This window comes from Corylus avellana, chromosome 3, assembly GCF_965113065.1.
Source record: "Corylus avellana chromosome 3, dhCorAvel1.hap1.2, whole genome shotgun sequence".
In the NCBI taxonomy this organism is placed as follows: domain Eukaryota; kingdom Viridiplantae; phylum Streptophyta; class Magnoliopsida; order Fagales; family Betulaceae; genus Corylus; species Corylus avellana.
Genome location: NC_142492.1, coordinates 34058269 through 34074835, shown reverse-complemented (window position 1 = coordinate 34074835; position 16567 = coordinate 34058269). Strand labels below are relative to the sequence as shown.

Here is a 16567-nt window from a genome sequence, read left to right as displayed (position 1 = left end):
ATAATTCATAAAATCGAATCAAAGCTGAACATCGATTCGGGCAGACGGTCAATGCTGACCTTTTCCGAAATGTCAAGTAGGATAAAGTTGCTGTTGTTGCGAGTGTTGGACACGAGCACCAAAAGGCGCGTCGACATACGCAGCCTACTTCTCCATGTTGGATCCATTGAACTCGTACTTGATACTTCCCTGCTAAAAGGTATTGGTTATGGTGGGTGTTGATGCACCGATGATTGCCTTTGCCACCTTCCTCTGAAATCACACTTTCACACACTCCCAAGATGTAATTCCTGGTTCTCTCTCTCTGAGAATCAAAAATGTTATCCAATTCTCAGAAGAAGAAGAAGAAGAAAAGCTTGCAGTCTCTCTTGGCCACCAACCTCGGTAGCAAGCTCACCATCTCAATCCCACCGTCCACCCAAGACCCCGAGCTCGACTTCGACTTCTCTGAAGTTTTCGGCCCCTCAACCCCACACAATCACCACCCCCACCAAAACCCCATCCCCTCATCATCACCGCCGTCCACGTCATCCCCCACCCTCCCCCCAGGGGACCCACCCGTCATTCGCCACCGGTCCCACTCCTTCGTGGGCCCCTCCCCCCGCTTCACTCTCTCCCGCTCCCTCCCCATCCACACACCCGAGTACGAATCCGAGTCCGAGTCCGACGCCGAAGCTAGAAACGGACCGAGCGAGGATGTGGAAAAGTTTGGGCCTGGGGATTTTGAGATTCTGAGGGTTGTGGGGCAGGGGGCGTTTGGGAAAGTGTTCCAGGTGGTGAGGAAGAGAGCGAGTGCTCCTAATAATGGTGAGCGTAAAGAAGAAGGAGATGATGATGGGATATATGCGATGAAGGTAATGAGGAAGGACACCATCATAAAGAAGAACCATGTGGATTACATGAAGGCCGAGAGGGACATTCTCACTAAAGTCGTACACCCCTTTATAGTTCAGCTCCGCTACTCCTTCCAGGTACATACTTTTTCAACTTAAACTCGTTCTTTACCATGCCTGCTCTTTATAAATATTTGGTTTTTTAGTGTTTGGCCCATGTGATGCAATAGTTCTTCAATTCAGATTACAAATTAAAATTTATGGTGTATTGGGAATTCGTTAAAATTACATGTGAAAAGTATGGTAGATTGTTAGATTCTCACTGAGATTGAGGTTGAGCATGAAACCCTGTTGTTCCTTTCCAAATGCCCACCATTAGTAAGATACTTGAATTTTTATTTTTTTTGTTGGCGATTTATGTTATTGGCCTTTGGGCGTTTCTTAAGAAATGTTTTGAGTTATCACATCTCTGTTGGATCAAAGATTTGGTCGTATGATGTGTTTTTGCGGTATCTTCTTTTGACCGATCGAAAGCATCTCTTTGTCCCTCCTAACCGAACTGCTAAAAAATCACAATAGCAAAAGTTGTTCTTGCTGGGAGAGTAGCGTTGGAGACATCTTTATCTGAGGCTTTGTTGTCTGGCTCCTCATAAATGATGTTAGGATCGTCCGGCTCATTCTTGAAATCCGATAATAAAACAGAGACATAAATGATTGTTTTAGCGACGTATCTAATCATTATCAGACTGAATAGTATTTGATAGAAACCATTAGTTGGCGGTACTGCTTTACATGTATAATTTTGGCTTAAGAGTGCTATTTTTTTTTCTTTCACTAGGGAATGGTGGTTGCATCTTTCCTGATAAATAGTCAAATATAGGTTGAAATTTGTGACCTTTCCTTGTGAACTTAATTGGGAATAGAATGTTCTAATTTTTTTTTTTTTTTTTTTTTTGTGTGTGTGTGTGGATGTCATTGCAGACAAAGTCTAAGCTTTACTTGATTCTGGATTTTATAAATGGAGGGCATCTCTTCTTTCATCTGTACCGGCAGGGAATCTTCAGGTACCTTCTGCAGTGCTGTTTGAACCTTTTGATTTCTAATCACATTGTATGTTCACCTGTTTGATTTAGGCTTTGCGTGTGTCTTGATGAGTAGTGAGGATCAGGCAAGGGTTTATACTGCTGAGATAGTATCTGCTGTTTCACATCTTCACAAGTGCGGAATCGTGCACCGGGATCTTAAACCTGAAAATATTCTCATGGACGCTGATGGGCATGTAATGGCCATGCCCGTTTACACATTTCTTTTGTAGGAATATGCATGGAAGTCATGAAATGTGCTTTTCTTCCATAAATATGTTTTCTTTGAAATTATGTGGCCATTTTTTTTTTTGTTTTTCCTAATGTTGGTACCTATGATACAGGTTATGCTAACTGATTTTGGACTGGCAAAGGAAATTGATGAATCAACCAGATCAAATTCTATGTGTGGGACCACAGAGTACATGGCTCCAGAAATTTTGCTGTCTAAAGGCCACAATAAAGATGCAGATTGGTGGAGTGCTGGTATACTCTTGTATGAGATGCTAACAGGGCAGGTAATACCATTTTGTGAAACTTTTAGTACTTTGAAGAATTTCCAGATTTTGACTTATGAATATGTCTTGTCAGGCAGTAGTTTTAGTAACCAATAACGTTTTTGACAACCATGGTTTTCATGTCACCCAAACAATTGTCAGAATATCCAATCAAAATGATCGAGTAACCTATTGATAGTGTGCACCAATGTCAAAGGGTCAAAAGTTTGGCAGTCCGGTTCTCCCCTGGAAAGGGAGCGTGCATTTTTTCCTAGAAGAAATGAGATAAAAGAAGATAAGGGACAAATCTTACTGAATTAGCTAGTTATGAAATCTTCTCTTTCCATTTCAGTAAAAAATGAAGTGCATATGTAAAAATAGCAGCTTGTAGGTTGTGGGTACTTTTATCATATTGGGCTCTCCGTGCAAGAGAGAATCATTATTGATAATGGTTGGACCAACTTATAGAGTGCTAGGAAGTTGCTTGTCTTTTCCTTTGGCTTTCATGCCTCTCAGGTATGTATTCAACTGTTGAGTTGAGCGCATGCCTCGTACTCATGTTCTTCTCATGTTGAGTTCGCACAGTTGCTCAGATTTTAGTATCCTTAATTTCGTATAGCACAGATGTCATCACTCACCTGGTTTGGACTGCCTTGCTCCTCATTGAACTGTGTTTGCTCCTTCCTTGTGCAACAATATCTAGGCTGCTTGATTGTGGAGGAGTGTGTCATGAACATTGGTTCCAATGCTGTTTCAGTTGCTTCATTTAGTGCCACAAATAGCCTGTATAAAGGATCAAAAAGCTGTAACCCCAAGTTATCAATTTATTATTGTTTGTCCCAAAGTTGATAAATATTTCTTCCTTCAGCCACCATTTACACATGCAAACAGAAAGAAACTTCAGGAGAGAATCATTAAAGAGAAGGTGAAACTTCCACCCTTCCTTACCAGTGAAGCGCACTCTCTACTCAAAGGAGTAAGTATATCGTTTCCATGTGATTTTCTCTCTCTTCTCCCCTCCCCCCCACCCCCCTACCCCCCCCCCCCCCCCCCCCTTTTTTTTTTAATTTTTTTATTTCGCTCTGTTGAATAAAAGATTAGGAAATTTCTATTTCTCTTTATTTTTGCAGTTGCTGCAGAAGGAACCATCGAGAAGATTAGGCAGTGGGCCTAGTGGAGGGGATGATATCAAAAGTCATAAATGGTTTCAATCAATCAACTGGAAGAAATTGGAGGCCAGAGAACTGCAGCCTAAGTTCAAGCCAGATGTAAGTGGAAAAGACTGTACAGCCAATTTTGACCGGTGCTGGACAGCAATGCCTCCAAATGACTCGCCGGCTGCCACACCAACTGCAGGTGAACATTTCCAAGGTTACACTTATGTGGCTCCTAACCCTTGGCTTTCCTCCGGATAAACTTAAGGCTTCTGGCCAAGAACAAAATTTGGATGATATGAAGGATGGTTTGAGGCAAAGCTGCCATTCAATTGTGATCTGTAAGTTTTGCTTTCAAACAAAGAAATATGTTCATTTTCATATCTCATGTACATTATTTCTAACTTAATCTTGAATAAATAGTATCATGGATTTTCACTTACTACATGCTTACAGCTTGATCTTAAATTCTCATTACAGTTAAAAAATGTCTTGAAGTATTCCTTTCATGTTTCATTTCATTGATTCTACAGTAAACCATACCAGCTAGAACATGTCACGTAAGATGAGAACTTTGCCATGTGAAGTTTTGTTAATTCCAACAAGATTGATAAATTTTTTTAAGTATGGATTTGCTTATAACTCATATTATGTGTTACTACTGATGTAAGTTAAAGATGCTATAGGGGTAAGAGGAATGCCAAAAAGAATGTTTGTCGATGTTAGCCTGTAGAAAAAGAGAATTTCATGACGTAACAAATGATAAGACCCTAGATAGCGTTGTATAGAAAAGAAGGATCCAAACAGTCCGCTACAGGTAGCAGGCAGGTTTGAGATTTGGAGTCATGCTGAGGTTGATGGATTAATCAAAATTGAATCGCCCACTTAATTTGGGCAAATGGAACGGAACAGTATGCATTCGTAAGTGTTTTTTTTGGGGGAGCTGAGAGAGAGTTCTACAATGATTGCACAGTGATCATGTTTATTTCTTCTTGTGTAAGTTGGAGAGCATGATAACTTGAGATTTTGTAATACCTAATCTAGTTAATTACCTACTGATCATGTTTACATTCCTCAACAAAGTTGGAGAGCATGAGAACTTGAAATGGCTTTTGGAATTTTTATCCAGTTACTCATTGAAGCATATCATCAGAATATCCAATAGCTAATTATGGCCAGACTTCCAAATTACTTTGATGGGATTCTGTCTGTAACGTCCTGGGGAAGGTGAGAGAAAGCAATGGCGAATAGTAAAGAGATGCATTTAGAAAGTAATACAAAGAGAAAAGCAATGCAGAACAATCTTGTTCCATCTCACTTTTCTTTGACGCAACAAAAAAATATTAAGTACTAAGTAAATCTAGGCACCTTGTTAACTAATAATGGCATCTTAGAAACTGGTGTTTATTTGAAAGCGATTGACATGAATTTCATTTCGTTTTAGTTTCTATTATTATAATTAATCATACAAGAGATGAGAGGTGTGCTGTGCATCTGGACGAAAAAGTAAGCTCAGTTAGTCAAGATTGGTGAGGATCCCCCCTCTGATGGCATATCACTTTTCACGCTTACACAAGCATGGATAGGGGGGGGGGGGGTGTTGGAGAATAGATTCTTCCAGCGTATGCCCCTAGCAAATCCCTAAAGAAAGGGATCTATCCGCTAAAGAAAGTGGTGTTTCCTTTGCTGTTACAAGGAGTTTCCACAAAGGCAGAAGAACCCAGTTAGAAAAATCACTTAATCTATACCCCTACTGCCCTACATTGCTTCACAAGCAAGGGTCGCTTGTTTATTTATATCTATTTTCACCAGTTAGATGCAATCATCTTAGTTGCTCTTTTGGGAGTAGTTGTACTGTAGAAGCTTGTTACAGCCATGAGTAGTGATGATAGGTGTGACAAGTCCCTCTGTGAGAAGTCAATAAAGATGGTGGCGAACATCATTAAGCTGTCATCTTTTTCTATCTCAAAGATGACTCTTGGAGCAGGCCGACATACGGCAGCACGCAGAAGCCTTGAACCTTCGGTGGACTCTGCCATGGTTGACAACAAACCAGTGCCGTCCCGGATTTCTGGAAGCCGAAGGTCGCAACAACCACAGAGCGGCTCAAAGCATTCATTCTTGATTGAACCAGGTGAGAAGAATGATTCTACTTATGAGATCCATGAAGAGATGAGTGTTGATGGTAGGGCTTCTGCCTACATTAGAAAGGTACATGAGAAGAACCGAAATAATTATGATGCATCAAAGTCTTCTCCACTCACACTGCCTCTTCCACCCTAAGTACACAAGTAGCCATCTTCATCTGTGTTGTGTGTCTAGATTTCTATTTATTGTCTACTATCATGTTGGTCAGAATAAAAAAGTAGATGAGATGGCCTATCTTCTTTGCTTGGACAAGTTTAATGACTATTGTCTCTTTTTGCTGTTGGTTCCTTTTTTTCCTTGTTCAATAGGAAGAGATCATGGTCCTCGATAAGAGCTTCTTTTTTTCAAAAAAAAAAAAAATTCCATTAACTAAACAGAAGCAAAATACACATAGGGGTAGGGAACCTCAAAAAGCTCCCTCATACAGTGTAAACTAAAAACAATTGAAAGTAGAAATGAGTCAAATAAATGATATGTTGCAATAGCGTCTTGGCTCACCAATTAAGAGCCTGTTTGAGATTGCGTTTGAGGAGTTTAAAAGTATTTTTAACACTCAAAAAGTCCGTTAGAAGAAAAAAGTACTCATTTGGTAAAAAAAATAAAAAGCGCTTTGAAGGGTTCAAAAAACATAAAAAATAAAAATGACCAAAACGCACTTTTGGTAAAAGCTTAAAAATTAAGCTTTTGTCCAAAAACTCTTTTTTGACTTAAAATCACTATTTTTCAAACGTAATTTCAAACATGCTTTAAAGATAAGCTTCCACTAAAATTTTTTAAGCAAATCAAGGCAATGATGTAGTCAAATATTGTCTCAATTATTAAATTAAAATTCTTCTGTTTATTTCAGTAAAAAATACTTTTGATCAACCATAAAATACTTTATAATTTTTCATAAGACTTATAATTCTTTTATAACTTGTTGACGCGTGTTAAAACGTGATTGCTGAGGTGGCTTCAGTCACATCTTGACATGTGTGATCAAATTATAAAATAGAATTTTCCACTCTAGCAAAATTGTAAAGAATAATGTTTTAGGTTGATTTGAATGCTCTAATTTTCCTCGTTTCGGGATGGTCGGTGGCTGACCCTGTACTGTAGCTCGGGGTAGAGGAACCGGCCATTTGACATACGGGTCAAACCAGATTGAGAAATACGTTGTTGAAGTTTGATATTGAGCTTTGCAAATTATTAAAATGAAGTTCGTTTCTATTTTTGGGTATTTATTAATTATAAGGGGATGAGGAAATTGTTTGTTTGTTTCTTAACTTTCTTTGGTTCCTTCTTCATTCGGGACAGCACACCTTGTTGGACGCTAGAAATGTCTAACCTATAAAATATGTTTTCACGTGCTTCTGGAAACACTCAGGTTAGAATCTGAATGAAACAAGGGGACACTACTGCCTGCCTGCCAGACAAGGGCCATTATTAACCTAAAGCCCAAACCCATGCCTACGTAGCCCCCATCTTCAACTCAATGCCCACCCCTGCCCCGGGTATTTCGGATCTGGATCCCTCTTGTTTCTTTGACTAAAAGCATTTTTCAATTAACTCTCTATTCTTTAACTAAAATTTGGCTAAAAAACTATCAAATAATAAACTTTCTAAATTTTACTCTATTTTATTTCAAAATAATTTTTATTCTATTTTCGGGGAGAAAAAAAGTGCGAGAAAAAATATAAAAACCTTAAAAAAATAAAGTAGATAAAAGATTTTATTCTCCAAATGTGGAGAGAGGTCTAACGAGCCACAAAATAGAGAGGGAAATAGAAAGCTTGATTTCTATAGAATTTAACAAAATTTTGACTAAAAGTAAATTTTAAAGAGCTTATTGAGAATGCTATAAAGAGAATAGAGGCAGGGATAATAACAAGAGTATTTTTATTGGGCTAGTAAAAAATGAGATGCATCCAACTCACCAGATGTAAAATAAAATAATGAAATTAAATAGTTAAAATAGAGAACCATATGTGTTTTGAAAAAGTGAAGAGCTAAACTAAAAAAAAATTAATTAATTTTGTTTAACGAAAATGAAAAATAAATTAGTTTAGCCAAAATGTGAATACAGAGAGCCCCATCATAGACTATGGGCCCCTCTCTCACGTGTCCTGCCCAAAGAAGAGAGGCAAGGGACGAAAGAGAGAGATTACAATTGTAGAAAATTCCGATAGGAATATTTGACATTCATACAAACATGAAACATATTTCTATATTTTATGACAAAAACAAAAACTCTAGGAATAGCAAATGAGTGCGTCTTCGGTGTGGACGTTGCACAAAAGTCACCTTTTGTGCAACCCACACAATGAATGACAACTCAGCATGTTGTAAATTAGAAAATAGGTATGCCTACATCTGATTATACTCTCATCAATTCATCATAAATCAAAACCAACAAAGAACAATCATTCACGCCCAACCCAGTTCACCATCCTTCACGCCCAGCCCACCGTCGGCGCCACGCTCAGCCCACAGGCACCCCTCCCAGCCCACACCCAGCCCGCCCAGCAACCGGCACCACGCCCAATCCACCGGTGGATCGTGAAGCAGCACCAGCAGCGGTTGTTGGGCTGCTGGGTCTCTTTCGTGGGTCTTGCCATGACCCGCCTCAAAACCCGCCTAAAACTGTAGTGTCCTACCTCAAAACCGGATTCTAATGCCTCAAAATCGAATTCTAATACCTCAAAATCAAATTCTAATGGCTCAAAACTCGTTTTTAGATTCAAAACTAAAAACTAGAGGTGGAAAAATTAGCCATTTAAGAATTTTATCACCCTAAAGGCTGAAAAAAGGAACTTTGGTGTCAAAGAAATGGCCAGACCCGTGGGTCTAGCCGTGACCCGCCACCCGCATGGGCTGATGCTCCTCCAAGGCTGTCACTTGTAATTTTTATTATTTTTAACCATGAGAATATGAATTATTATAGTATTTTGTTCTCATTTTAAATTTATGTAATAGGTTGATGTATCAACTGCTGAATAGTTTATACAAAACAGGGGTTTTGTGCATCGACCACATTGAAGATATTTCTCATAGCAAACTCTCTTCTTCTCTCATCAGAGATAATTAAACATAAAAAATACATATATATATAAAAAATAAAAAAAATAAAAAAAAATTAACTTACTAATTTAATTAATCAATCATGCACTCTTACTGTCACAAACATCACAACGTATACACTTGCGTGACACAACCATTAAATTATGGTTTCCAGCAAATTAACAACCAATCAAACACGTACATGGATGCAAACCCACCACACATTTATTTGATGATTAAAACATTTCCCCTCAACAGAAATGTATGACCCATTGACCCCACAACGACAACATTAATTATTCGCAACCCCAACAAGCATGATCCATTCCATTATTGAGCATGATGAACGATCCACATTCACTATATTTTATTTTTAATGCGTCCAATTCACATAAAAAAGGGGAAGAAAATGGCTCTCTACCAATCATCCAATTTTATTTTTTTTTAACCCAAAAAGCTAATAAAATAAAACCCACTAGAAGCTTCAGAGTTCAAGACCAGACCCACCAAAAGTCCATGTTATTTTCAGTTATATCAGCTAACATCGAAAACAGCCAAAAGACCAAGAATCTAACATAATAGTACCATAAACCAACAAGAAGATAAAGACGTTACAGTTTTTGGGTCTGTACAAAACAAGCAAAGGATCAAATTCAGTTGCCTAATTTACCTTTACCTCGTCTTCTCTAATCCATTCCTTTTTTTTTTTTTTTTTTTGGAGATAAATTTCTCTAACCCATCTGCACTAATTATGAACCATTAATTTTCAAGCAACGGTGATGATGCCGTCGCCATTGTTGAAGCTTGACATTGCCTGGAACGCCGAATGCCTCGACGGTGAATCCCTCTGATCGGATGGCAGAGACAGCTTGAGAGTCAACGGTGACGAGTCAATCAACGGTTTTGAATTCAAGTTAAGTTCGGACATGGTTGAAGCACGAGCACCCGTGTGGATAGGGATCGGACGGACGAGATTCCTCGACGACGAGGCGGCAGCATTGGTCTCCACATTTCCCTGTCCTAGGTTTAGGTTTTCCATTGGGTTCTCGATGGGGACAGGAACCGCTGCCGGACCAATAGTCATCGGAAAAGCAGACATCATAGGAAATCCACCAAAATTGCAGGGCTCGGATGGTGGTGGACGTGACTGCGAGGCATTCTCTTGATGATGCCCTGCTTCTTCTTCCATTGGAATCGCCGTGACCTGATACACCCATATGAGAATATGGTCATGATTCATGAAAAGCCTGTCTTTCTTATTTCTTTTTTAGTTTGGTTGTTGAGAAAACGTAGGAAAATGCAAAGAAAATCACAACTTCACAAAAAATCCCCCAACTCAAAAAAAGAATCTGATAAAACTAATCTGCCTTTGAATGGGTCAACTATCGAAAACTCTAAGAAACTAAGTCTTCTCAACAACCAAAACGTAAGAGAAAAGAAAGCCAAGAAAAATAACAAAAAATTGAGAGCACCACTTTTTTTTTTTTTTTTTGGAACCAAAGAAATAAGAAAACCATACAAGTAAAGAGTTTCAGAAACAGACAATCTTTCAACTTCGTTTTTTTCTCAGCAACCAAACAGAGAGAGAACAGAGAACATAAAAGTAAAAATTACCGTATCGGTGGTGATGTCGAAGAGGCTAGATCTGCGGCGGCGGCGGTTGAGATTGGAGCGGCGGAGGAAGTACTTCTGAGCATGGCTTGCAACCTGCGTTGGCGTGCGAGTCTTCACGAAGTTTCTCGATATTCCTCTCCAGTCTCCTTTCCCTACCTTCTGCAATCCCAGCAGGAACAGCTTATGCTCCTCCTCCGTCCACGGAACCCCTGCAATACTCAAATACCGTCATCCACAAAATCAATCCAATTATACATACCCATAAATCAAAATATTTAAAATAAATAAATAAATAAAACAGGATTTCTCACTTAATACCAAGTTTTATCATAGAAAATGGAAATAAATAAAATTGACCAAGAAAGAGTAAAAAAAAAAAAAAAATAAACAGATTTTGACAAACAAATCAATTATTTTGGTATTGAAAAACTGAGAAATATCGAGAGAGAGAGAGAGAGATGATCGGCGATCTGAATCGGACCTCGCTTGCGCTCACGGTCGCGGTGAGAGCGGGAATTGGGAACGGCGTCGTCTGCGGAGGCGTAACCGGCACCTGCGACGTCGTCTTTTGTTGTGGTGTTGTTGTTAGTGTTAACCTTGGCCGGCTCCTCGGGCTGGGGCTGCTCATACTGGGACAGATTGTTCATGCTGACGCTCTTCCGCATCATGTCCACCACCACCCTGACTCCGAACAGCATGATCTCCCCTGAACCGCCCGCGTCTCCGCCACACGCGCGAGACATCTCCGCCTCACCCTCTTCTACTTCTCGCTGTGGAGGTGGAATCTGTTGGTGCCGTACAAGTGGAAAATGGAGAGAGAGAGAGAAATAGAAAATATGTGATGGATGTGTGGGTTTAATTTGGTCGACAATTATATATAGACGCACTCATAGATGGGGTGGCACCATGTGGATGTGTGGGTGTAAAGGCGTGGCCTTGTTTCTCGATTTGTGTCCTGTACGTGGCGTCTGCGGCCTAAGATTTTCTTTTCTTTTTTTTTTTCAACGGATTTAAGATTTTGATCCGTTGAAAAAATCTTATTTCTTGGCTTATGCTTAAATTATAGAGGTCCAGATAGTTTATATTTTTTTAAAATTATTTATGTGTCTATCGCCTGTTCGGTTGTTCTGACTTCATATTTAGCACTGTCTTCTTCGTTTGGGTTTGTTATTGAGGTGCCCACCTCTTTTTTCTTTGTTAGGTTTGTAATATTTTCTACTCTTGAATGAAGTGGAGTATTTAGACAAAAAAAAAAAACGATTTTGATCAATCACCCATTATTATCTTTTGTTGGATCATAGATCGGCCACTACAAAGACCAACACCTCTAGGCCCGGTCTAACGTGCAAGTTCACTAAAGACAGGCCCAGGTCGAAACATAGTTGGCGCAACCAGAAGTACGGCCAACCCACTGAGGGCATAACAGTCTTTCCACCGAGGGTACAATAGTCCTTCGGCAAGTGAAGGACCCACGTTCACCAATGAACGTGTGATACGCCCCACGTTCACCAGAACGTGGTCTAGTAGTCTGCGCCAAACCGAGACACGTGTACCCAAGGATAACTCGGGTGCTGGGCCCAAGTAAAGCCCCAGGTTCACCAGGACGTGATTCAGCTGTCAACGCCAAATCGAGACATTTGTACCATGATAATTCGGGTACCCACGTCCAACACAAGTGTGGTCGAGCCACCCATTAACACACTCCACGATCTCAAGATCATGGAATAACCCACAATCCACTTCGTCAACATTACGCACGTGGATCCTCAGGAACGTGGGGCCAAAAATTCCGATGTGACAACTGCTACGTAACGCCTATAAAAGGGAATCTCTAGTTCATTATTTAAAAATCACTATTCTCTCAAGCTCGTCCCGCCGGCACACCCTGGCACTCTTATCCTACATTTTCTATTTTGCAGACCAACGACTCCTCAGACTTTGTGCCACGTCACTCATCGGAAAACTGTCATCAACATCTTTAATCAAATGAATCATATGTTATTGGATCATCATCCATCATCTTCATATACATGATAAATATGTTATTAAAAAAAATTCTAAATAGAGTAATGTAGCATATTATATCTCGGGGAAATATGGGTAGTTTTGTAAATATCGTTAAACTTAGACCAACGCCTTAATCTTTGTTTTTTGTCTTTTGTTTTTGTTTTGTTTTTTTTTTTTTTTTTTTTTTCTAAAACAAATTGGGTTATTTTGAAAATGTTAATACCCTTAAGTTAGGAGTTAATGGAAAATACTAACGGATATGTGATATTGAATATAATTAAAATATAGATATACTAAATTGAGATAAATTAAACTTTAGGAGATATTACAAAAGTTGTGACAATTCAAGGTTGAGTAAAGTTTCCCTTTATATCTTCATCTTATTGAAAGCTTTTGAATTTTGTTTTTTGTTTTTAAAAAAACAAGGATTAATCAAAATATCTTCATTTTATTTGAAATTTATTTGAAATATGTATTTACTTCACAAATTAAGGACTTTATCTTTATTTTAAGAAATTTAAAGAATTTAATTTTCATCTCTATTTACTTCTCTCAATTGGTGACATAATAATAATAATAATATATTATTATTATTATTATTATTATTATTATGTATTTGAACTTTGGATCATTTGGTTTTTTTTTTTTTTTCTTTTTCTTATTATACTAATGAAAGCTTCTTTATTTTATTTTATAATCTTTGACATTATTCTATTTGGTGTAGTTATTTTGCTTAGGATTCAAGATGATGATGAATTGGTTAGGTTGTGATTGGTATAGCATGATGAAAGGTTTATGCGTGACACAAAATGTCAAAATTTGGTGGATCTCAATCTCATGAAACATGCATGCTGATGCGGTTCATTTATCAACATAACCCATTCAACACTCCAATCAATCCTTGTCGATCATGCTGATGAGGGGAGTCCAACCAAACCGCTTCAATGCATTTTAGAGCCCATTTTCTTAGTCTATATTACCACCAAATAATTACGTCATTCATGTCACATTCTTGTGTTGTACAAGTTTTAAAAATTGAAAGTCTCTTCTTAAAAATAAATTATATTATATTATCAACCTATCCTTTTCTTTTAACTTGCATAATAAGAACACAACGGATTAAATTTTGTAGATAAAGATTCCTTTCCATATGATAGCTTTGTTAATGAATAATAGAAAGGAAAATGCTAGGCGTTCTTCTAGTATTTTTTCGACTGTGATGTGACTTTTAAAATTATTGTTGAATTTAAGATTATTATTATTGACTTTTAATCTATCGGTAATTTTAAAAACTACATCACAGTTGAAAAAACACTAAAAAAAAATACCTAACATTTTCCTAATAGAAAATACAAAATATCTGTCACCTATATATTACATATCTCATGATAACACCTTTTTTTAAGGATAAAAATAAATGAATGCTCCAAAAGACATTAACATAAACATACGTACCGTTATCCGGTGGGTATGAAAACAACCAAAATTGTCAAATTGACATTGAATTATTATTTTTTTTTTTCAGGCTTGAAAAGGATTTTCTGAATTAATGCGAGATAGGATAACAAAAAACAAAAAAAAAATGTGTGGATATGGAATTATGTGTCGTACATGCTGCGGGATTCACGTAATCTCATGTGGTCACACATTTCTATGCCAACCACATGTTCAACATTAAAGTTTAATGAACTCTACAGTCTACAAGTACGAAGAAGCATAGGATAAGGATTCCTTTGTGTCCGTTCTAAAATTATGTCAATTTTATTTATTTTTATTTTTTAATATAGGATGGTTCAAAAAATGCTTTATATTTAAAGAATAACATGCTACTAATGAGAATTAAATATATTTTTATAGGTTTTTGTGTTTTATGTAGTAAGAAAGTTTTGAGCTAAAAGCCTTTTTTTTTTAATTTTTTAAAAATAAGTGTTTATTCAAAAGTAAAAAATAAGTATTTTTAGAGAAAATTCTTTTTAGCTGCCTCGTTAATATGTAGTATTTTTTAAGTCGTTCGAAGCATTGAATTCACATAATTTTATAATTCAAAAAAATTGTGATTTGTAGGAGAACTTAATCCAAGAGCATTTAATTGCTTCGAGTTTAAGTAAAAATGAACATTGGTGCTAGCGTTGTTGTTGGCCTTTCTCTTTTTTATTATCCAAATCTTTTAATTTAGTCTATTAAAATAATATTTAATTTATTAAATTAATATGTATTGATAGAGCACGGGTTACATTTGCTAAAATTTTTATTTTAGTTTAGTCTCTTGGTTTTCAACTTTGATAAAAGAAATGTTTTTTTTTTTTTTGGTTGGCATTGTGATGTCTATCTCATGTATATTTCCGCTAAGTTGGCATGCTTCATCCATTATTGATTTTTTTTTTCCTCCTTATAATTAAAGGTGGATAAAGCATGGGAACTCATAATCCCTTAATCAATCTGACATTCAGTTAATTAATGTTGTGTCACGCCATACCAATTAATTAATGACACGTAATTCTCTTTTTAACACGTTATGTGCTAATTGTACTTATCACGTAGTACAATTATTTTAAATTACCAATATACCTAAATAAAAACAAAAACAATTAAAAACATTTTTTTAGAGCGGTGGTCCACCACCACAAATTGGTAAATGGTTCTGCCCCTAACTGCACAACTTATCAAATGACAGTCACGTGGCTTTAATTAATTGAATAGTTAGTTGATAGATAAACTTATTTAAAATTAAAGAAAACTTTAAGGACCTAGTTGTAAAAATTGAAATCCTACTAATAATAATTAAACTAAATTTAAGGCAGTTTTAGAGTTTGGTGTGAGCCAAGGTAGAGTAGCTTGGAAGACGTTAAGCACTAATGAAGGAGTAAATAATTTTGAAGCAGGTGTTTAAAGTAATTTGGTTTATTTCAAATGACCTCGTACCCAGGAATAGGATTGAAGCAGGTGCACATTAAATATGAAAAGAGTCGTAATTCTCTTACACGTTTTGTCATTAGAGGCTTAAATCCAGCTGTTATCACTATTATTCTCACATTTTCAACTATAATTTATGCCTATCTTTTTAACCCAACGCCTTAGTCGGCGTTTTTAAGGAGTAGTTTAATTGGCTGTGGATCACGCTTAATGAAGCGGAAGTCACTAGTTCGAATCTCTTTCTCTCTTTCTTTGTGTGAACATGTCAAAAAAAAAAAGAAAAAAGTCATTAATCGGCTTAAAGACAACACGTTTTATAAAGTAGATGTCATTAATTTAAATTTTATTTTTTTTCTTGTATGGACATAAAAATAAATAAAAAATAAAAATTCATAACCCAACAATTTTCAATGTCCCAACTAAACTTTAAAAATTTTCAATGTAAGGTTGTAATATTTCAGCTCCTTTCAATTACACCCATACCGTTTAATTTTTTATTAACTTAAATGGCTAACATATAAAATATATGTTCTAATTTTATAAAATTTCAAAAAATATAACTATGCCCTTACTTTAAAAAATTTAAAATAAAGAAAAGGAAGAAAAAAAAAAAAAAAAAGCAGTGGATATCACCTTGTCTCATGACATTATTCAACTACCACCAATTAATGTTGTCTCTTTGGAATATAAAATGAAAAAAACAGTGCACATGGGGGTGCCAATTCGTAGGCATAATATCCCATTTGCAGTTTGCACCCCCTTCTTTATCCAGTCAACATGAATCTAGTCAAACCCAACTTGTCTCAACAATTATTTAATTAAACCAAAACACTGCCCAAACCATTAATTAATTAATTAATTAACTCATCTATTCCAAACTTCATGCTGAAGAGCCGCACCTTAGCCTTATTTTTTTCCAAAATACCATTCCCACTTATCATAATATTTTGCTAACAAATAAGTCCTTTGATATAACCAACTTTGATTGAGTTTGTTCTTGCAATTTCGCAGGTTATTAAACATGCATTTTTAGACAAAATTGTAAAAATTCACGCTTTCAAACCAGATGTAAGAGTGTTTTTTAAAACAGACCTTATAAACTTTTAATTCATCCATACAAAATTTGAACTTAGATCTTCAAAACGGAAATGCAAGGAAGTAGTAGAAATGTTGAAGAGGAGACGGTCCGCTCTTAAAACGTTAAGACTATGTGCGTCGTTGACTCTACGGTATACATCACTATATTTTCACTTGACACCTATCATAATGAGAAACGATCC

General features: G+C 36.7%; 2 protein-coding genes across 2 annotated transcripts; one reads left to right on the top strand and one right to left on the bottom strand.

The window, feature by feature from the left end:
* The first annotated feature begins 136 nt into the window (after positions 1–136).
* On the top strand, positions 137–4008 carry LOC132175335 (serine/threonine-protein kinase AtPK2/AtPK19). Its single transcript, XM_059587235.2, has 6 exons — positions 137–971; positions 1815–1897; positions 1992–2112; positions 2260–2433; positions 3281–3388; positions 3543–4008. The coding sequence occupies exons 1-6, from the start codon at positions 318–320 to the stop codon at positions 3825–3827; spliced, it is 1425 nt and encodes a 474-aa protein (XP_059443218.2). The 5' UTR covers positions 137–317; the 3' UTR covers positions 3828–4008.
* Positions 4009–9247: 5239 nt separating this feature from the next.
* LOC132176082 (Homeodomain-like superfamily protein) lies at positions 9248–11227 on the bottom strand. The gene is made up of 3 exons (XM_059588203.2): positions 10849–11227; positions 10368–10576; positions 9248–9957 (listed from the first exon to the last, which is right to left on the bottom strand). Exons 1-3 carry the CDS (start codon positions 11108–11110, stop codon positions 9520–9522), a joined length of 909 nt encoding a protein of 302 aa, XP_059444186.2. The 5' UTR covers positions 11111–11227; the 3' UTR covers positions 9248–9519.
* Positions 11228–16567: the final 5340 nt, after the last annotated feature.